The sequence below is a fragment of the Cucurbita pepo genome, chromosome LG07, assembly GCF_002806865.2.
Source record: "Cucurbita pepo subsp. pepo cultivar mu-cu-16 chromosome LG07, ASM280686v2, whole genome shotgun sequence".
Lineage (NCBI taxonomy): Eukaryota > Viridiplantae > Streptophyta > Magnoliopsida > Cucurbitales > Cucurbitaceae > Cucurbita > Cucurbita pepo.
In genome coordinates this window covers 2327130-2348331 of record NC_036644.1, presented here as the reverse complement: position 1 = coordinate 2348331, position 21202 = coordinate 2327130, and the positions used below count along the sequence as shown (strand labels likewise).

The following is a 21202-nucleotide window of genomic DNA, read 5'->3' as shown; positions in this document are numbered from 1 at the left end:
ATGAGACTTCTCAAACCATCTCAAACCAACTCCCCAAGTTCCAGACCCAGGAGTCAACTTTCCCGTATGAGCATGAGCATGCATGAGCATTTGGTACCAATCTATGTTGGTATCAATCTATGGAAGGATCTGCACCCCGAAGTGGTTGAGAAAAAAAAGAGATTTCTCAAAGCAACCCCCTAGGTTCCACCCCGTATGAGCATTGGAAGGATCTCCCCCCTAATCTTAGATAGGTCGGTTCATTGCTTAACATAAGCAATTCCTACTTATTTTTAATTATAAAAAATATTTATTGTTTAAGAAAATTGTATAAATTTTCTTTATTTTAGTTTTATTTAATTTCATAATGTTTTATAATTTATTTTTTAACAACTCTTTAACAGAATTTTAAAATTCTTAAATGTAATTTAATTGAGATTAAAAAATGAGGTAAATTTTACTTCTATTAGAAAACAAAATTTGAATAAATAATTCAAATAACCTAAACCACCCAAACTCAAATATTATATAATTAAATTGGGATGGTTTCATTATAAATTTAACCATAATTGTTGGGGTTAAAAAAATTATAATTAAATTACATCTAGAAGCCAATATTAATTTATATATTTTTTGCTTCAATTTCTAAAAATTTAACTTTATTAAATATTTAACCCAAAAAATTTCATAGTTGAACCGATTGGGACAAAAACAAGTATAAACGCGAGTACTTATTAACATAATTTTTTTATTAACAGAAAGAACAAACAACTTATAACACAAGAAAGAAGATGAACCAAAATAATAATAATAACAATGAAATAAGAAACAAACAATAGATCCAAGAACATAAACAAGGAATTCAACTTGAATCAAAATGGAAGAAGAACAATCAAATCAAATCAAATCACGCAGAGCATAATTTGTAGAAGAATTCTGGTAACGATATAGAGAGAATATAATGATGATATGAATCATACCAGGAATTCAGCTAAGCAGCGGCGGAGAGAGATTAAATTGCTACTGCTCGGCATAATCTTCTTCATGATCCTCAAAATCAGCTTCATCATCAACCGTTGCGTCCTGATATTGCTGATACTCAGCAACCAAATCATTCATATTACTCTCCGCCTCTGTAAACTCCATTTCATCCATTCCTTCCCCTGTGTACCAATGCAGAAAAGCCTTCCGCCTGAACATGGCCGTGAACTGCTCGCTCACCCTTCTGAACATCTCCTGAATGGAGGTCGAGTTTCCGACGAATGTGGACGCCATTTTCAGACCCTTTGGAGGGATGTCACAAACGCTTGATTTCACGTTGTTGGGAATCCATTCCACGAAGTATGATGAGTTTTTGTTCTGTACATTGATCATCTGTTCGTCTACTTCTTTGGTGCTCATTCTTCCTCTGAACATTGCAGAGGCTGTCAGGTAGCGGCCGTGGCGGGGGTCGGCGGCGCACATCATGTTCTTGGCGTCCCACATTTGCTGGGTCAGCTCTGGGACGGTGAGGGAGATGTACTGCTGAGAGCCACGGGAGGTCAGAGGAGCAAATCCAACCATGAAGAAGTGAAGACGGGGAAATGGGATCAGATTCACTGCCAATTTCCTCAGGTCTGAGTTCAATTGACCGGGGAATCTCAAGCAACATGTTACTCCACTCATGGTTGCAGAGATCAAATGGTTCAGGTCACCGACTGTTCATACAAACAAAACAGATATTGAGTTTGTGAAAATGCTAAAAACAGAGTATTCTACGAGGAAATTAGCTCATCAGTAGTGTTTCTTTGAAAAACATCTAAGAGAGAGAGAGAGAGAGAGAGAGAGAGAGAGAGAGAGAGAGAGAGAGAGAGAGAGAGAGAGAGAGNAGAGAGAGAGAGAGAGAGAGAGAGGTTACAGCTAGGAGTGCTGAGCTTTAAGGTTCTGAAGCAAATGTCATAAAGAGCTTCATTATCAAGAACCATGCATTCATCAGCATTCTCAACCAGCTGATGCACTGAAAGAGTGGCATTATATGGTTCCACAACCGTGTCTGAGACCTTGGGAGAAGGGAAAACCGAGAAGGTGAGCATCATCCTATCCGGATATTCTTCTCTAATCTTCGATATCAATAGGGTTCCCATGCCAGAACCAGTGCCTCCTCCAAGAGAGTGACAAACCTGAAAGCCTGGCACACAAGCAAAGGACAACAAACTCGACCAATTTAATTAAGAGATTCGAAAAATGTTGCTGTTCTACCATGGTAAACACATTATTTACACAAACCCCACTTGGGATAAGCTATAAACAAATAGAAATAGGAAAAATGGTTAACAATTTGTTTCTTGGGCATCCTCATATTAGAGCCATTCAAAAAATCTACAGCATGAATGAAGAACTCTTATCCCTGTCTGTCACACCTCTTTTCTGCAGCAAGTAATATGTCAAATATTAAGATCTTGAAGTAAAAAAGTCATGGTTTCACTTCTACTGCTATTTATACTTGCATTGTAATTTATCTCAATGTGATAACTATTCATGAACGCTATTCATTTTGATAAGAAAAGGTAGTGTCGGTACGGTAGCTCCAGAATACGACAATTATCCAATCATGGAGTTGTGGGAGTGGGAAAAAATAATATTTTCTGACCATTAAAGTTGGCATTCTTTTATTTCAAGTTGAAATAGGTGGAATAAAATATTCCAATGGATTAAATGCATGAGACAAACGTGGGACCGACTCACCACTCAGCATTGTCCCCTTCACAAACCACACAAATCATATAGTTCAGTAAAAAATACAGATCATGATCGTAAAGAACAGTAATTCATGAAAGCTTTAATTAATAGCAAGAAGGCAATTATTAGTACTGTTGAGGATGTTAAAAGCCAGTTGTAATTGCAATACCAAACGTGGTAGAGGATCCTTTCCTCTTTCTTTAGTCTCTATGTATACTTTTGGGTATGGACAAAATTTGGTATCCCATCTTTCCAATTAGAGTGAAGGAGGCAGTAAATGGCGAGGAGAATTAGCAGTTAGCAAATCAAGATTGATGAACTTAATCTTCACTTGTTTAAAAGAAGAAAAGCAAATAATCGTGTTTTTCAAGGAAGAACAAATAAAATTGTCGGAGATTTAAAGAACAGTCAACTGTGTGATGTTGCAAAAGCAAATTAAGTAGGTAGCGGATATGGATCTGAGAAAGGTTACAGCAACCATCACTTTCTCCTTCGACTTTACTGATAACATTAACAATAATAAGGAAATCAGAACAGTTGATTTCTCAATCTTATCATCTCCCGTTGCTCACGTCAATAATGGAGATATTTTTGTTGTTCATGCCCTCTAGTCTTACCTTGCTTCGAGGAAAATCAAATCCGACTATATTTGATCGTTTTTTTAAATCTAAGCCAAAAATTCGATAAGAACAACGAAAAGTCTTTCACATGNCGATATTTGATCGTTTTTTTTAAATCGAAGCCAAAAATTCGATAAGAACAACGAAAAGTCTTTCACATGCGTTGGATATACCAGAGAATATTGGACTGAGAAGTATTCAGGAAATTTGACGAACACGAAGTATTATTTTCGACGCCTAAAATGCGATTCGCGAATAGTTCAAATAGAAACGAAAAGATTCTTTCAATTCCTGAAGCAGTATAATCAGAATGCAGGTCTAGATTCAATTAAAACGAACAGATTCTTTCAATTCATGAAGCAGTGTAATCAGAAATTCGGAATGTAAGCACATGTTGAATCGAAACGAACGGATTCATGAAGCAGTAAAAACAGGATGTAAAAGTAGGATTCACAAATGATTCAATCGAAACGAACGTATTCCTTCGAATCAGAAAGCAGTTTAATCAGAATGTATAATCGAAGAACAGAGCAGAGAATGCCATACCTTGCAAGCAATCACAGTTCTCGGCCTCCTTACGAACAACATCAAGAACGGAATCAATCAACTCCGCTCCTTCAGTATAATGTCCCTTGGCCCAATTATTTCCAGCACCGGACTGGCCAAAAACAAAATTATCGGGGCGAAAGATCTGACCGTAGGGACCGGATCTGATACTATCCATGGTACCGGGCTCAAGATCCATGAGAACAGCCCTGGGAACGTATCTGCCGCCAGAAGCCTCATTGTAATAGACATTGATCCTCTCCAATTGAAGATCAGAAGAAGGATCGCCGTTGTATTTTCCAGTGGCGTCGATGCCGTGCTCATCGCAGATCACTTCCCAGAACTTGGATCCGATTTGGTTGCCGCATTGGCCACCTTGAACGTGAAGGATTTCTCTCATGGTGTCTTGTTTGAAGGAAATGGAAAACTGAAAGGCCTCTTGTTTTGATGAAAATGGATCGACGCGAAGAACATGAAGGCGAGAGTATCCATTATAAGACACAGAGGGAGCCAGAAATTTGGGGGTTAATATGGTAATAACAACAAATGGCGGGATAATTTCAATGGACGTGGACCATTAGTTCTTTAACCCCGTCTGATCTAAATTGGACGGCTCTGATTTTGCTCCTGCCAATTTTTTATTTTTTATTTTTTATTTATTTTTACAATTCTTACCATTTTTTCTTTTTAAAATTAAATATTACATTACACAACAAAATTAAAACCAACTTTTTATTTTTTTAAAATACTATTATATATGCGTGAAATTACGACCTAATCCCCGACCAAAATTAGCATAATTTAGTAGTAATTTATTATGTATGTCACAAAATTGTCCCCCAACCATTAGACTCAAATAAATTGTTAATTTAATATTTAACTAATATTGATAAAAAAAAAAATTATTTAATTAACTATGTAGTTTAAAAAATTGAAATATAAATTTAATTAATTTTCACTATTTATTTATTATTATTATTTATTTAGATGAAATGTAGAAGATGATTGGAATATTTAATTTGTGAAAATTAATTACTTTTATTATTTAATCAAATTTTAGAATTCGAGTCGGTAGTGAAAATGAAAGTTTGTTTTTTAAATAAATAAAAAGAAACTCTATTTATAAAATAAATTAAAAAATTAAAAAATTAAAATAAGGAGATGAAATCAAGACCGTCCAACCACCATGATTGGATCTGTCCGGGCCCAGTTAGAGGTGTGTGACAGCGGGACTACGCAGCGGAAACAAGAGATGGAACGATTCGCACGTTACGATGATATACTCGCACGTGCGCCTCCATTAACTTGGGCCCACCTCCTCGCTTCTCTCACAACCACTTTTTGGAATTATCCCTTTTTTTTTTAATATTTTCCAATGGGATTTTATTGACAAAATAATAATAATAATATATATAACAAAAGTGTCTTAATAATTATGATCTATAAAAGCATTAAAAAAATTTAATGACTAAATTAAACTTTTATTTATTTATTTGATGAATTTTTCTAAAATTAATTTGGATTAATCCAAATTTATTATTATTTTTTCTTGCCATTTATTTTAATTTCATTATTACTTTATTTGATGATTTTCTAATTGGGCCTACGTAGGTTTATCTAGACTATAGGCCCAATTTCTTAATTGGGCCTGTTTAGGTTTATCTGGACTTTCGGCCCAAGTTTTCTTAATTGGGCCTGCTTAGGTTTATCTGGACTGTCGGCCCATGTTTTCTTAATTGGACCTACTTAGGGATAGTCTTAATATTAAGTTAGTTTTGGGTCACATTTCCATTCAATGGCCTTTAAACTTATGAAATATATTTTTAGTTAATACAAATAATCGCTCGAGGTAAAATATAATCGCTCGAGTTAAATCAAAGTCTAACATTACTAGTTGAGCTACAAAATACTTTTATATGAAGTAAATCGCTTCTTGGCTACTTTAGTTTTAGGTGCTACCAAGCATTCAACCTCTCAAAATTGCTCGACACGAAAACGGCTTAAATCAAAGAGAGAATATATATTTTTTAAACAAAAGTCAATGTTCCAAAAAGTCAACTCCAAAATTACCATATTGCCCCGAATTTATATCAGATAAACACTTTCATTGATGGAAGCAGGTGTCAAACAAATTAATTAAATTCAATAATCACGAGTTTCAAGGTCACGTGGATGAAATCTCAATCGTCCAATATAGTGAGTGGACTTTTTTTGTCGAATCCTCTAGGAATATACCGATAATACCCTCGAGCAATTCAAATTACATAATTTCGGGGAAAAAAGTCAATGAATTATTTAATTTTATTTGGGCAACGAAAGCAAAAAGTCAAATAAAGTGATTTGTTTAGAGCATGTTGCAAGCATGTGGCAATTTTCATCTTAGTAATTAATAATGGACACTTGAAATTTCTTTTATATATAATTATTTAAAGGGTTGTTTCTAGAATGGTTGGAAAATATTTTTGTATTTTTTATAATTAAATTGCCATCAATATATATTTAAATATTTATTTATTTATTTATTTGATTTCCCTTTTCCCACTTTTAAATTATTTTAAGAATGACATGTTTTTATTATAATAAATTCTAAAATTTATGAAAAGTGATAATTAAAAAATAAAAATAACTGTTAGATTAAATTATATTTTTAACCATTCAATAGCAAAATTTGATCCACTCATAAAAAAATAATTTATTTTATCGGTTAATAATAATTTTTTTTAATAAAAATTAACTTTAAAAATAAACCAATTTTAAATATAATTTGAAAATACCATAATTAATTCTAGAAATTCATAATTAATTGTAAATTATTTTTTTGAGTATTAATTTATAAATTCCATTTTTTCGTATTACATATTATTTTTTATATTTATAAAATTTATTTTAAATATTAAAAAATAATTAATTCGGGTTACAATTTTATTTTACTTGACTAACGAGGATGATAATATTCTATTGTTGCTAAAAATGTAATTTAATAATTGCAAATAAATTGATCGGAATTTGTCAATAATTTTATTTTTTTGCAATTAAACTAAGAAAAAAAAAGTAAACGCAAATTCGCAATATTTTATTTTCGACAAGCTTATAATAAGCTCTCTAAATCATAATGTTTTTTTTTTTTTTTTTTTTTTTTTTTTTTTTTTTTTTNTTCGTTGACTTATATTAAAATTATTAAAAATAAAACCCACGAATATAGTATTCTTAGCTACATTGGGGCACGTCATTTTTTTCATTTAATTTTTCTTCATTACAACATTTATCATCATTACTATTTTTTTATTATTATAAAAAACAATTAATAGTTCTCTCTTTCAATTTTCCTTTCTTTATTTTATTTTAATTATGTGTTTAATGTAAATCTTCAAACAAAATTAAATTGGTCAAGGTCAACATCTTTAACATATATTTTATTATTCAATTTTTTTTTTTTTTTTTTACCTATTTCTATACATTAAATTAAAAAAAGTTCCCAAAAAGTCAAATTTTGATTGAAGTAAATTAAAATTAAAAAAAATTCATAAATTATAGGTTGTTTAAATTGTTGGATAATAGGTTTATAAACAAAGAATACTCTGTCCCTTGTTGTGAGGCCTTTTAGGGAAACCTAAAGCAAAGCAGAGCTTATGCTCAAAGTGGGCAATATCATACTATTGTGGAGAGTCGCGTTCGTCTAACATGGTATCATAGTCATGCCCTAAACTTAGTCGAGCCTCCTCGAAGGCAGTAAAAAATGACTAAGACTCATCTAGACTCGATTAAGGGGAGACATACTTTGTTCGAGGGGAGGTGTTGGATGATGAAAGTCTCACATCGGCTAATTTAAGGAATGAGACAATATCATACCATTGTGGAGAGTTGTGTTCATCTAACGTAAATATCTGAGTTTTTAGTCGATGATATATGTTTTATGCTACTATACTCGATATTAATATAACAATTCAATTTTTAAATTTCTTTTTTAATTTTTTAATTTTTTAATTTTTTTTTTTTTAATATTTGAGGGTGTAAAATTGTTAATAAATATAAAAATTTCATATCGACATCCAAAAAATAATAATAATAATTAAACGGGTAAAAATGGATTGAGAGAAAACTATATTTAATTTGGCACTGTCATGATTTGAAGCCTCTCTGCCCTTTAGAATCCGCGGGCACCGACGGAGGGAGCGGAGTCACCGGTTCTGTTCTTCACCTCTGTTTCTTCTTCTTCTTCGACTTTCAACAATCAAATTTGAAGAAAGAAATCGTTTCATTGCCGTCCTAATTTATCACTTTGGTTGAACTTTCTCTTAGCCTTTACGAGTAGCTGCAGCAGCAATGGTGTTCATCGGATAATTTCTCTTACAAGAACGTTTCTCGACTTCTTTTGAATGTGGATTTTTAATTCACTGCTTCGATAGCGACTTTCTCTTGGAAATACGGTATGCTTCTTGTTTTTCTTTGTCCAGAGGGATTTTCTTGTGCTGTTTGATTACTGGCGCTACTTGCTACTTGTTGTTTGGTTGTTGAGAAAAATGAAGAGTACTGGATTTATCGTTCTGCGTATTTATTGATACTTTGCGAATGTTAGTTCAATCTGCTGCTTAGAACTTAGTTCTTCAATGATCGAGAAATTTCGAGGTTGTAATGATCATCTGATTGAGTTTTGAGTGGTCTTTGCTGTTTTTCCCCCTTTTATTCTTGCTTCTGGCGTAAATGAAGTGGAAATTGAATCAATGATGATGATCATCCAAATTATATAGGGATTTTGGATATTAGTAGAGGTTTGGAAGATGGGGAACACGCTGGGAGGCGTTTGTTCGAATGGAATAGTTAAGGATGATTTCGTGACAGAGAAGAAAGCGAAAATATCTGAGGATCGGAAAGGAAATTCGTGTTTGAATCCTGATGCGAGTGATCCGGATGAACTGCCGCTGAAGCTTCGTTCTGGTGTGATCTTATTGCCCTCACCTCCATCTAAGACAGGAAGCAATAAGGTATGGTTTTATTCCCTTTGCATTACCATTTCCACGTGATTAAAACCAAGTTGTGGCTGTGGAGATCAAATTTATTAGTCAATCATGATCAAAATAAAGAGAAAGAAGATGCTAGTTTGGAATTGATCAACGTAGTAAAATGTATAAATAACTAGATTTGATGAACATGTTTGGATCCTTGAGAAGTTAATACAGGATTTCTGAAAGTGTAGAAGTTAGAACATTGGAATGATGCATTTTTTAAGAAACAAATTGAAGAGATATTGAAAGGGCGGTTTAGCCTCTGATGCGACTGCTGATACGTTTTTTCTCTTGTCGAAAATCTTTTGTAAGAGTTCAAGCCCACCGCTAGCAAATATTGTCCCCTTTGTGATTTTCATGTCGGACTTCCCCTCAAGGTTTTCAAAATGGTCTGCTAGGGACAAGTTTTCACACCCTTATAAAGAATGACGGTTCCTCTCACCAATCGAGGTCGAGGGATCTCACAATCCACCTCTTTCTGGGCCCAACATCCTCGCCAGCACACCACCCGGTGTCCACCCACTTCGGAGTTCAGCGTTCTCGCTGGCACTCTACCCAGTGTCTGGCTCTGATACCACTTGTAATAGTCCAAACCCACCACTAGCTCTTATACAAATTGATTTAGTAAAACATTGGAAGTTCTTACTTATCCTCTATGGTGATCTGCATGACTATGCCTACAGTATTAACACTGTTCTTACAGTATTAACACTGTTCTTATGTTATCAATAATAATTTGACACCAATATAAGAGTTTGTATCCATTCTTGATCAATTAAATAAGGCCAAGATTATAAGTTCTTGATTTTTGATCTGCAATGCTTGCCATCTTTTATAGGAGCAACTCAACACTAGATTGAATAGTTTGGTGTTTATACCTTCAGCCCTCAGGCTTTGATGTGAAGCTTGGCGCCTGTTTATTGTTGTTCTGTCTTACTATAGGTTGCACCAACGAACGCGCTAGGAGGGGCACGGAAAGCAGTTGATTTCTTGAAAACTTTTGGAAATAGTGTGTCAAATATGCACACAAACGGTGGGTTCTTTACAGGCATGGCTTCAGATGGTAGGGAGATTTCCATTTTGGCTTTTGAAGTAGCAAACACCATAAGCAAAGTAGCCAATTTATCCCGATCTCTCTCAGAAGACAACATCCAGCTCCTCAAAAAGGAACTTTCACAATCAGAAGGGATGAAACAATTAGTGTCAACAAATGTTGAGGAATTGCTAAGCATTGCAGCTGCTGACAAAAGGTGTATGTTGTAAATTGTCATAAGTTTTGATTTGATTTGGTTATTTGAATTAGATTTGATTTGGTTATTTGGATTAGAGATATCGGGAGATGGGAGAGTTTTGGGTGTCACATTATATTTGTTGAGTGACATATTGGTGAGTCTTTGTAGTGTGATAGTGAGGTATTCACTTGTAAGCTTTGGTTTTAGTGATTGGTTGCTACCCGTGGATGTAGGGGAACTTCTTCTCTCCGAACCACGTAAATATCTTGGTGTTGTGAGTACATTTGTTCCGCTTTCGGCGTACAACAGTGTAGTCATGGAATGTCTCGTGTAGTTTTGTGCTTATAAAAGACAAACCTTGTAGCTTAAATTTCTGTTCTTGCAGGCAGGAATTTGATGTGCTCTTACGGGAGGTTATACGATTTGGAAACAAATGCAAGGATCCACAGTGGCACAATCTGGATCAGTTCTTTTCAAGGTAGTTAATATTGTCAGCTTTTTGCTCAATTATTGATGATCCAAAAACATTGTCGAATAATTATGGTATTCCAGACTAGATTTGAATGATTCGACTCAAAAACGAGCTCGAGAGGCAAGAGCAGCTATGCAGGAGCTAACTGTCTTAGCTCAGTATACTTCTGTAAGTTCGGTTTTCAGCTCAGTTACTTCAAGATTGTCATATTTTGGCTTATCATTGTTGGAGAAGTATATTTTCAAATTCTAGTAATATTTGACTGCAGCTTGAAAACATCTTTTTTTATTATTTTCTGTGAGATCACACCGAGGTAATATCTGCTAGGTGGGCTTGGGCTGTTACATATGATATCAGAGCTAGACACTGGGCATACTAGTAGTGGGCTTGGGTTGTTACGTATGGTATCAGAGGGGTTGTTACGTATGGTATCAGAGGGGTTGTTACGTATGGTATCAGAGGGGTTGTTACGTATGGTATCAGAGGGGTTGTTACGTATGGTATCAGAGGGGTTGTTACGTATGGTATCAGAGGGGTTGTTACGTATGGTATCAGAGGGGTTGTTACGTATGGTATCAGAGGGGTTGTTACGTATGGTATCAGAGGGGTTGTTACGTATGGTATCAGAGGGGTTGTTACGTATGGTATCAGAGGGGTTGTTACGTATGGTATCAGAGGGGTTGTTACGTATGGTATCAGAGGGGTTGTTACGTATGGTATCAGAGGGGTTGTTACGTATGGTATCAGAGGGGTTGTTACGTATGGTATCAGAGGGGTTGTTACGTATGGTATCAGAGGGGTTGTTACGTATGGTATCAGAGCTAGACACTGGGCATACTAGCGGTGGGCTTGGGTTGTTAAGTTTGATATCAGAGCTAGACACTGGGCAGTGTGCCAGTGAGGATGTTGGCCCCCGAGAGGGTGGATTGTTAGATATTTACTAGCGGTGGTGTTAGATATTTACTAGCGGTGGGCCTAGGCTGTTACATATGGTATCAGAGCCAGACACCGGGCAGTGTGCCAGTGAGGATGTTGGCCCCCGAGGGGGTGAGTTATTAGATATTTACTAGCGGTGGGCCTAGGCTGTTACATATGGTATCATAGCCAGACACCGGGCAGTGTGCCAGTGAGGATGTTGGCCCCAAAGGGGGTAGATTGTTAGATCCCATATCGGTTGAAGAGGAGAACGAACATTCCTTACAAGGGTGTAGAAACCTCTCCCCGTGGAGGGCTTGAGTTGTTATATATAGTGTCGGCTTGAGCTGTTACATATTCTGATTTGATGTCAGTTTTACAGAATTTAACCGAGTACCAAACCTCTTGCAGGAATTATACCATGAAATACAAATATTGGAAAGATTTGAGCAAGATTATAGACGGAAAGTGGACGAAGTGGAGTTCATGAACCAAGCAGGAATAGGTTAGTACATAGAAGCTTTCAACTTGCGAATATGGGCATAAATAATTTGGTGTCAAATTGTTACACAAGAAGAACATCCAAGTGTTATTCAATGCTATCATTTTAATCTAAATGTAGGAGAAAGCCTCTCAATATTCCAAGGAGAATTAAACGTACAAAGAAAACTCGTAAGGAGCTTTCAAATCAAATGCCTTTGGTCCAGAAATTTAGACGAGGTATTTACTTCTGAATGACTCCAGAATTTTCTAAGTGATAAAAGAACTAACCAACTTTTGTTCACAGATTGTGGAAAAGCTCGTCGTGGTTGTAACATGGATAAATCAAGCAATAGCCAAAGCATTTGGAGACAAGAACACAGGTGCCTGCTTGTTCACTCATTCATTCGACTTTCTTGCTTGTTCTTCATTCTTCCATCCAACCATTTATCTTAAACTTTTACTGTAATGGCAACCTACCATTGCAGATAAAACATTGGTTATAGAGGAGAGAAGTATTGGCCAGAAACTGGGCTCTGTTGGTCTTGCCTTACATTATTCAAACATAATCAGCCAGATAAATCTCATTGTAAGTTGGCGAACCTTGTTTGAAGTTTGAATTCTTGATGCTGAAAAAAAAAGTCAAGTGGGGTGGGTCGAATGAATAAAAGGATAGAGAAACAAAAAGTAGCGGGCTTATGTTCTTAATTCGAATGATTACCCGATCCTTATGAGTGAGTTGTCGTTCTTCTCGTGAACTACTCTCAAATTTGATCCTTGTTACTTAGAAAGGCTGTTTTTTTTTTGAAAGGCATGTCGCCCAACCTCCATTCCTTCAAATATGAGGGATGCATTATACAGGGCGCTGCCAACAAGTGTTAAAACAGCTCTGCGCTCTCGATTGCAGGCTGTGGATGCCAGTGAGGAGGAGGTATTACCTTCTCTTTGTCTTTGACTGAAGTTTTCAACCTTGAATTCCTGTGGGCCTCATGAGAGTTCTACTAATTCATAAACAATAATTGTGTCTTTCTACAGCCAACTTATCTTGGTGTCAAAGTTGAAATGGATAAGATCCTTCGATGGCTTGTTCCTATAGCTGTAAACACAACCAAGTAAGGAGAAAATTTCTATTATTTAAGAGTTTGAAATGACTTCATAATCTCACCACGATTAATGGCAGAGCACATCAAGCTTGTGGCCGGATTGGAGAATGGGCATCTCAAAGGTTCGTTTCAGGATTCTTCTTTTCTAGAGAGAGAGAGAGAGAGATTTCAGTTGGGGCAACAATTAAAATAATATCTCCATTGTTTTTTTGTGTAGTAAGGAACAGAGCAAAGGTAGAGCCACACAGAGCAACCCAATACGCCTTCAAACGCTGTACCACGCAGACAAAGCGAAAACAGAGCAACAAATTATCGAGCTGGTCACATTGCTCCACCATCTCATCCATTTAGCTAAACACCAACAACAACGCTTAACATCTCTCCGCTGCCGATCTCCTACTCCTAAGGAAATGGCAATTACTCAGCCAAATAAATCTCGTCGGATTCAATACAATAGCCAGTTCATCAAAACCAGCAAGGACGGAGCTCCAGCCGACAGCAACAGACCTTCGGCCGGTCAAACTCCGATCACAAAGAGGAATTTCAGCAACAGAAGGTACGGGAACCTCTAGCACTGAGAATAAAGATAAAGGGATTTGAACTTTTAAGTAAAGGGGTTTCGGTTTTGACCTTGAATTCTCTTGGTAGTTTAGATTTAAGCTGAAAGGAAACAATGGGTTAGTGTAGATATTAAAAAAAAAAAAAAAAAAAAAAAAAAAAAAAAAAAAAAAAAAAAAAAAAAAAAAAAAAAAAAAAAANAATATAGGAACCTTTTTAGAATTTCTTTTCCCCAGTGCATTTATGTATCATCTTCAAATTCCTTTGTATATATATTTTTTTGAGTTTTCTCCGCCTTTGTATGTATATTTACACTGCTCCAAAATAACGGTCATTTGTACCATATTCTCGCAGTTATGAGATGTGCATAAAGTTTGATAAAAGTTTAGAACCGTTCGAAAGCCTTGCAAAATTTTGTGGTTTTGTTTCCCTTGGATGAAAATGAAAGATTCTCAAATTGTGTTGGGGTGATAAAAAGCTTATCTTCACGAAGTTTCTAACAATGTCAGTAATAAATCTTAATTTCTAGTTCAAAATTAATTTTAATTCTAAATTTTTTTAAAAAAGAAGGTAATTGACATGCATTAAAAAACAAATTTCAATTGAAGATTTCAAAATCTTCATCCCTCATTTGTTATAATAAAAAATTAATTTTTGGAGGGACTTTATTTTTCCGTAGTATTCATAGAGGAAATGAATCTTTTAAGCTAAGAAAATAAAAGGTTTAGAAAAAAAAAATCATAATAATTATTTTTAAAAAAAAATTGAAGAAAAAATAAGAAATAATGATTTTTGACCTTCAAAGTAGGGATCAGATTGGAAGGAATGAGAGTGCCCAATTGTCGTAACCAGGCGTTGGGGCAGACACCCAACTCGCAGTATTTGCGAGAGTCAACCACTCATCATATCCCGTTAACTGCCTGAAGGATCATGGTTAAATCCGGTGCTGCTCCCGCCATTTTATACTATCCTCCCACGTCGCCAATTAGCAGCTTTTTCGATGTGGGACAGGAATTTTTACACTCCCAATTGGCTTATGCATTCCCCTCTGGCCCAGGCCCAGGCCCACTGTTCAACACTCTTCTCTATTCCTTCTTTGCTCCTCCATTTTTTAAACCATTTGATTTGTTGTTAAAATTTTATTTTAACGACGGACACTCGTTCCTTTCTCCAATTAATGTAGGACCTCACTCCTTTTGGTATACCACCTCATGTTTACCTCCTTCGAGGAACAGTTTCCTCATTGGCACAACGCTCGGTCGTCCGGTATTTGGCTCTGATACCATTTGTAACGACTCAAGTCCACCGCTAGCTGATATTGTCCTCTTTAGGCTTTTCTCTTCGCGCTTCTCTTAAAGCTTTAAAATGCATCTGCTAGGGAAAGGTTTCCACACCTATATATGATGTTTCGTTTTCCTCCTAAACCAATGTGGGACATCACAATACATTTCACCGATATGATTATAAATATATACCTGCACTCAAAGTTAGGGTAACAATCAATTGAAATCTAGTGGGTTGGGTGGACGGCTAGGTTGATTTGTTGTTAATTAGTGTATAATCCAAGACATAACCCACTTGATGTTGCTTAATCATTCTTCCAAATCTCTTAATTAATTGGACAAATATGGATACCAAGGAATAATGTCCATTTCCTACCAAACACTATCATTGCTTCTAATAATTTATTGCACTTTCTTTTTCAAATCTTATCTTTAATTCACAATTTTATAATGAATAAATTGAAAATTATTTAAAAATTACTGATTTAATCTAAACAAAAAATTGTTGTCGTTTATGTAACCTGTTTCAAATAGAATTGTGTTCAGTCCGTCGTCGAGTATACAATATCAGTTCTTTTCGATCTCTACGCATTTCACTGCTCCACCGAAAATTCCCTCTGCCCCTACCGTAGTCCAATTTGGTAGTTTTCCACCGCCTGTCCAGAATTGAGCCCTGGGATTTAACAGTGGACTTAAAAAGTCACATACAGACGCTTTACGCCCAATCATTCAAGATAACGCTTGCATCCTCTGTATTACTGCGGCTGCTAGCACAGAGTTACCCGATGCTTATTTTCCAGATACTGTCACTGCTTCTTCTCTGAGAAAAGAGGTTCACGACCCATAGGCCTTCTACCTCCACGCGACATTGCTCAGTCAAGCTTTTGCCAATTGCGGAAAATTCTCCATTGTTGCCTCCCGTAGGAGTCTGGGCGGTGTCTCAGTCCCAGTGTAATTGATCATCCTCTCAGACCAGCTACTCGAAACCGTAGGGATCGATATTTTACCGATATTTTTTTCCATCAAATATTTTTTTTTGAATCAATAAATAAATAAATATAGAGAGGACAATATTTGGAGAGAGAATATTGATTGTCTAAGTAAATAATAGTTATTTAAAAGCTAATTTTCTTATAAAAGAAACAAGTAGCCGATTCCCTCTTCATGTTCTTATCATCATTTTCTAAATAAATAAATTAATATATATATATATATATATATGGTGCTAATTAAATATAGTGATTTTTAATTTGCAATTAAAAAGTTAATCGCTATTTTCTAAAATTTTCATTTAATAACTACAAAAATATTTTCACAATAATTGATTTTTTAAATAATTATTCTCACGTAATTAAAAAAAAATGAAAACAAAATAAACATAAAAATCCAAATATAAAAAATATCAAAATAAGAAAAGAAATTCTGATTCGTGATGGGCAACTACAAATATCTGACCTCAATAATTACCAATATTTCCTATTCTATATTTTTATTAATATATTCAAATAATATCTTTTTTTTTTTTTTTTTTTTTTTTTTTTTTTTTTTTTTTTTTTTTTTTTTTTTTTTTTTTTTTTTTTTTTTTTTTTTTTTTTTNTATTTTTATTTTTTTTAATTAACTTATTTCATTTTCCTTTTTATAATTTATTAAATTCATACAATTACAAAAAATGAAAATAAAACACGGTAGCTCCTCTAATCTAATCTTCTACCAATCAACTGAGTTGAACGGAATATATTGTGACAACAGTTGCATGTGTTTTAGTTCTCGTGAGAGATTAATTTAACCCACGAGGCCAAAAACTCTCCCTAAACGAGACGAGAAATAGGAAAGAGAGTGAGATGAGATTTTTACTCGTCGGAGAAGACAATAATTACATTTCTCATCCCACCTACCCGAATATCGTCCCACCTCATTTTTTTATACATAGGAAGAGATTTTTTTTTACTTAATAAATAATTTTAATGTTTTTTAATGTACAAAATTATGTGATAATATTGAAATTTGAGTGGAAATAATATTAGATTTATTATAATATTTTATATTTTTTAATAAAAATTATAAAAAAATAGAAATTATTTATTAAAAAATTACTTGAAATGAACATGATTTGTGTCCAATTAAATTGAGAGTGAGTCGGTTAAACTCTCTCTTCTCAACTCAACAATGGCGGTTCTCTCTCTCTTCTTTCTCTCTCTTCTGCTTCTCCACTTGTGTTCTGACAAGCTCCGTCTTCACGCTTCCCGATATCTCCTTTAACCGCCATAACAAAAAAGAATATCCTTCCTCTGCCCCACCACTCTCCAACACTTCTAGCCGTTGCCCATTCCCATTCTCTCTCTCCTCTTCATCTTCTATAAATACCCTTCCCTCTCCATTCCTCCATTTTTGCTCTGCAATTTCTCCCCTTCGCCGGAGCATTTTCAGAGCTTTGATCCCGTTCCGATCTGCTCTGCCGGCCTCTGTTTTTACTTTCTTTTTTAAGATTTCTGGGTTCGCCTCCAATGGAGGCCCGAATTTCATTCCTGTTGGGTGTTTCGATTCTGATGCTTTTGCTACCAGGTGTGTTATGATGATTTGTTGATTCTGATTGATCGTTGATTCTGGATTTGGGTGTTTTTTGTTCTGTTGCGTTGTTGATTTGTTGTGCTCTGTTTTTTGGATTTTCAGGCGGGTTTCCGACGAGCTTTACTTTTGTGAACAAATGTGGATTCACAGTCTGGCCGGGTATTCTGTCGAACGGTGGCGTTCCGCCGCTTTCCACCACTGGTTTCTCTCTCGAGTCTGGAGAATCCAAGACGCTGCCTGCGCCGATGTCTTGGGGCGGGCGGTTCTGGGGCCGAACACTCTGTTCTGAAGATTCCACCGGGAAATTCACCTGCGGTACTGGCGATTGTGGCTCCGACAAACTTGAGTGCACCGGAAATGGAGCGACGCCTCCGGCGACTCTGGCGGAATTTACACTCGACGGCTCTGGTGGCCTTGATTTCTTCGACGTCAGTCTGGTCGACGGTTACAATCTTCCGATGATGGTAGTGCCACAAGGCGGCTCCGGTGACAATTGCACTAGCACCGGCTGCGTTGTGGATCTAAACGATGCGTGTCCTTCGGAGCTGCGCGTGATGGGCTCCGACGGAAGAGAGGGTGTCGCGTGTAAAAGCGCGTGTGGTGCCTTCAACCAACCGCAGTATTGTTGTACAGGCGCGTACCAAACACCGGATACTTGTCAGCCGTCGATGTACTCTCAGATCTTCAAGAAAGCGTGCCCACGCGCTTATAGCTACGCGTACGATGACAAGACGAGTACCTTCACATGCGCCAGTGCCGATTATGTCATCACCTTCTGTCCATCGCCAAACACCAGGTTGAAAGGATATTTCCGTCCTCGTTGAAAGGATATTTCCGTCCTCGTTGAAAGGATATTTCCGTCCTCGTAAATTTACCGAAAGCCCCTCCTCGTTGAAAGGATATTTCCGTCCACCAAAAATATATACGGTTATATCTCCGGTGGCTCGCTGCCACGGCCTATATAAAAAGGGTATAATCGGAAATTTGATTGGACGAGAAGGGGATTTTCGCCAATTTTGGGTGGTCAACCGCCATTAGTGGTGGCCGACAAGGAGGGCAAAATTGGAACTCTGTTTAAAATAAATTAGTCAAAAAAGGCCATTAATGTCATTTAACGTTATTTGTTGCTTGAATTTACCGTTTCCAATTTAACCCAATAATATTTTTAGGCCGATGAAATTAATTTTAATATATATATATATTTTTGGAAATGCAGCCAAAAGTCATCCGAGGCACAGAACTCACCGGCGACGGCGAACCCATCTTCCAGCGGCGATGTTGGTATGGTGTACGAAGCCGCATCCCTGATCCAAACCGACGCAGCGCCGCCGCGTATCGCCGGAATATCAGCGGTTGGTACGGTGGCGATTTGGTGGTTATGGCAATTGTACTTCTAACGAGGATAGACCAAGACCATAACGCACATCTATTCGGGTTCAGGCGTGATTGTTAAGTGGGCCTTATTGTGGGCCCACGAGGAATTGACATGTGACGTTAAAAGCCCACCGGACTCCACTTAAAGGCCGATGAAACCGTGACCAATCGGCGAGGAAATGAAAAAGACGGGGAGAGAACCAGATAGGGCAACAAATCGGATTTAGCTAAAGCTTAGGGGTTGATTTTTAATTAGACTTTTTTGGAGGGATTGAAAAAGAAATGAGGATTCATAGACGTAATTGTGATATGGATATAATAAAATGTTAGGTAAGAATTCACATCGAACATTAAATGTCCAATTTTTAAATTTTTTTTTTGAACTTTAATTCATAATAATTTAGTTTTTATAATTTTAAATTTGTAAATATTTAGTCCCTTAAATTCACGGCCCAACTAAGGCCCAATTTCAAAAGAGAAGACTGGATAGGCCCACTAAGACCACACCAACCCAATATTCCTTTGGGTTGGGCTTTGTTGGGCCTTTGGACCATTTGTGGGCTTCTGATTTTTTTGTTTCTCAAAACAATAAATAAAAAATTACTTTTCTAATGTTACAACTTTAAAATATATTATTCAACTATTTAAATATATTTATTTAATTAAAAGGTAAAATATTAAAAAAAAATAAAATGTTTTATTTGAAACTATAATTTTGAATATTTTATTTATTATTTTAAAGTGATTATTTTATTTTCTTTTAAAGTTTGAGATTAAGAAAAAATCAGTAAAAGAATTTTATTTCATATTTCCATAATGAATATAAATAACAAACAAGGAAAATAAAATATATATGGTGTTGTTTATATCTCCATAAATAATTAATTTCAATTTTAATTATAAAAAGAAATTGATCCCACCAAGCAGAAATATAGGCCCTATGAAATTGGAAAGGACCAATCTAATAAAAAAAGAAAAAGGAAAGGCAAAATAATATCTTAAAATATTATTTTATTTTATTTTCTATGCTAAAATATTATATTATTCTTTTTTTTTTTAAAACTGTTTTTGGAAATAAGACAGTTTTGCAAATTTATTAAAAATATATACGATAATTAAAATTAGAGTGGAGTTTGTAAATATATCTATATATATATAATTTAGTTAAATTAATTAAATTAAAAATGGCGAATTCCCCAAAAACCCATTAAAAAATAAAAATAAAAAACGAAAAAGACACGTGGACGCAATAGGAGATGTCGAGAAAAAAAAGGAATGTAGTTGACGTATGAATTCCATCTCTGCGTCTCATCGTCCCGTGTTTTTGCTATCCAAAATTAAATCGTCACTCAATACATTTCCTTATTTTTTAAAATATTAAATTTTATTATTTCTAAAATTGCTTTAAAATAAGATATAATTCTAAGTTTGGTTCATCAATGAAGAAATTACATACGAAATTTAAAAATAATTTCATGAAATAAATAAATAAATATTTACGTGTAAAAGTCGAATTTGGCGAGGCAAGTGGTGGAAACAGGGACGGAAAATATAATCTCTGACCCAGTTTTGCTAATACAAAAAATTATCTTTTCACTCCCTTTCTGATTCTCCATTTAAACCGAGATTTTGCAAGGAACTTGAACCTGTAGATTAATTGAACATCTTTAATCCCAAGTTATTTTTATAGCTGTTAGAGTTCATTTTTCGATGAATTTTTTTAACTATCCTAAAAATCAATATTTTCTTTAAAATTTTGAGCTAAATATTTTTTTAAAACTAATTTAAAAATAGGAATAAAAGGTAGAGATACATTTTAATCACATTTATATGATCTTTTTGCTTATGATATAATTTAAATTTGAGATGACTCGAGCATAACTCTGCAGTATATAAACACGAAAGAGTTGAAAATGTATGAATTGAGTATCAACTCTCTCTCGTACTTTTCTTCAACTTGTTCATGTTCGTTTATCCATGACATGCAAACAACCGACGTACATGAAGAGAAAAAGATAAAGAATTCACAAGAGCTCGGAATCCTATCGATTATTAACTGAACGATATAAAACGAGTATATTTTTTTAAAAAAAAAATATGAAATTACCAAAAACAAAACTCACAAAAAATTGTTTTTATATTAAAACTATCCTTAAAAATCTTAATTATAAATTCCATTCCCAACCAACAAAATCTTTTAATATTTCATTAAAATTTATCACATCCAAAAATGAAAAAAAAAAGAACATTTTCAAAGGAATAAAAAAAATTACTTTAGGAAAATCTTAATTAAATTAAAAAAAAAAAAAAAAAAAAAAAAAAAAAAAAAAAAAAAAAAAAAAAAAAAAAA

General features: G+C 34.9%; 3 protein-coding genes, 1 long non-coding RNA gene and 1 other non-coding gene across 8 annotated transcripts; 2 read left to right on the top strand and 3 right to left on the bottom strand.

Moving 5' to 3' along the window:
- Positions 1-771: 771 nt before the first annotated feature.
- Positions 772-4351, bottom strand: LOC111798781 (tubulin beta chain-like). Its single transcript, XM_023682107.1, has 3 exons — positions 3864-4351; positions 1877-2146; positions 772-1676 (listed from the first exon to the last, which is right to left on the bottom strand). The coding sequence occupies exons 1-3, from the start codon at positions 4261-4263 to the stop codon at positions 1000-1002; spliced, it is 1347 nt and encodes a 448-aa protein (XP_023537875.1). The 5' UTR covers positions 4264-4351; the 3' UTR covers positions 772-999.
- Positions 4352-8001: 3650 nt separating this feature from the next.
- Positions 8002-13780, top strand: LOC111798233. Of its 3 annotated transcripts, XM_023681260.1 has the most exons (14): positions 8002-8290; positions 8612-8845; positions 9809-9929; positions 10008-10116; positions 10484-10576; positions 10651-10738; positions 11897-11990; positions 12108-12205; positions 12273-12348; positions 12454-12554; positions 12777-12896; positions 13001-13077; positions 13146-13190; positions 13286-13780. In XM_023681260.1, the coding sequence occupies exons 2-14, from the start codon at positions 8642-8644 to the stop codon at positions 13638-13640; spliced, it is 1581 nt and encodes a 526-aa protein (XP_023537028.1). In that variant the 5' UTR covers positions 8002-8290; positions 8612-8641; the 3' UTR covers positions 13641-13780. The 3 variants fall into 3 exon arrangements, with proteins under 3 accessions (XP_023537028.1, XP_023537029.1, XP_023537027.1); XM_023681261.1 differs by having other exon boundaries at positions 9809-10116; positions 13290-13780; XM_023681259.1 differs by having other exon boundaries at positions 9809-10116.
- Positions 12351-13239, bottom strand: LOC111798234. Of its 2 annotated transcripts, XR_002815676.1 has the most exons (5): positions 13131-13239; positions 12904-13061; positions 12687-12798; positions 12520-12594; positions 12351-12441 (listed from the first exon to the last, which is right to left on the bottom strand). It is a non-coding gene; the product is annotated as an uncharacterized LOC111798234 (long non-coding RNA). The 2 variants fall into 2 exon arrangements; XR_002815675.1 differs by lacking the exon at positions 12351-12441 and having other exon boundaries at positions 12505-12594.
- A 653-nt stretch (positions 13781-14433) lies between the features above and the next one.
- LOC111799348 lies at positions 14434-14537 on the bottom strand. Its single transcript, XR_002815819.1, has one exon. It is a non-coding gene; the product is annotated as a small nucleolar RNA Z279/snoR105/snoR108 (small nucleolar RNA).
- Positions 14538-17055: 2518 nt separating this feature from the next.
- On the top strand, positions 17056-19230 carry LOC111799034 (thaumatin-like protein 1b). Its single transcript, XM_023682419.1, has 3 exons — positions 17056-17472; positions 17581-18274; positions 18695-19230. The coding sequence occupies exons 1-3, from the start codon at positions 17415-17417 to the stop codon at positions 18873-18875; spliced, it is 933 nt and encodes a 310-aa protein (XP_023538187.1). The 5' UTR covers positions 17056-17414; the 3' UTR covers positions 18876-19230.
- The last annotated feature ends 1972 nt before the right edge of the window (positions 19231-21202 follow it).

Bases quoted from the DNA above. Each gene is read 5' to 3' on its own strand.
- LOC111798781 (XM_023682107.1), bottom strand. From the start codon at position 4,263: ATGAGAGAAATCCTTCACGTTCAAGGTGGCCAATGCGGCAACCAAATC. The intron at 2,147-3,863 runs GTATGGCATTCT...CTTGTGTGCCAG, and splicing joins GAACTGTGATTGCTTGCAAG to GCTTTCAGGTTTGTCACTCT. The intron at 1,677-1,876 runs GTAACCTCTCTC...TTGTATGAACAG, and splicing joins AAAGCTCAGCACTCCTAGCT to TCGGTGACCTGAACCATTTG.
- LOC111798233 (XM_023681259.1), top strand. From the start codon at position 8,642: ATGGGGAACACGCTGGGAGGCGTTTGTTCGAATGGAATAGTTAAGGAT. The intron at 10,739-11,896 runs GTAAGTTCGGTT...AACCTCTTGCAG, and splicing joins TCTTAGCTCAGTATACTTCT to GAATTATACCATGAAATACA. The intron at 12,897-13,000 runs GTATTACCTTCT...GTCTTTCTACAG, and splicing joins TGGATGCCAGTGAGGAGGAG to CCAACTTATCTTGGTGTCAA.
- LOC111799034 (XM_023682419.1), top strand. From the start codon at position 17,415: ATGGAGGCCCGAATTTCATTCCTGTTGGGTGTTTCGATTCTGATGCTT. The intron at 17,473-17,580 runs GTGTGTTATGAT...TTGGATTTTCAG, and splicing joins TCTGATGCTTTTGCTACCAG to GCGGGTTTCCGACGAGCTTT. The intron at 18,275-18,694 runs GTTGAAAGGATA...TTGGAAATGCAG, and splicing joins TGTCCATCGCCAAACACCAG to CCAAAAGTCATCCGAGGCAC.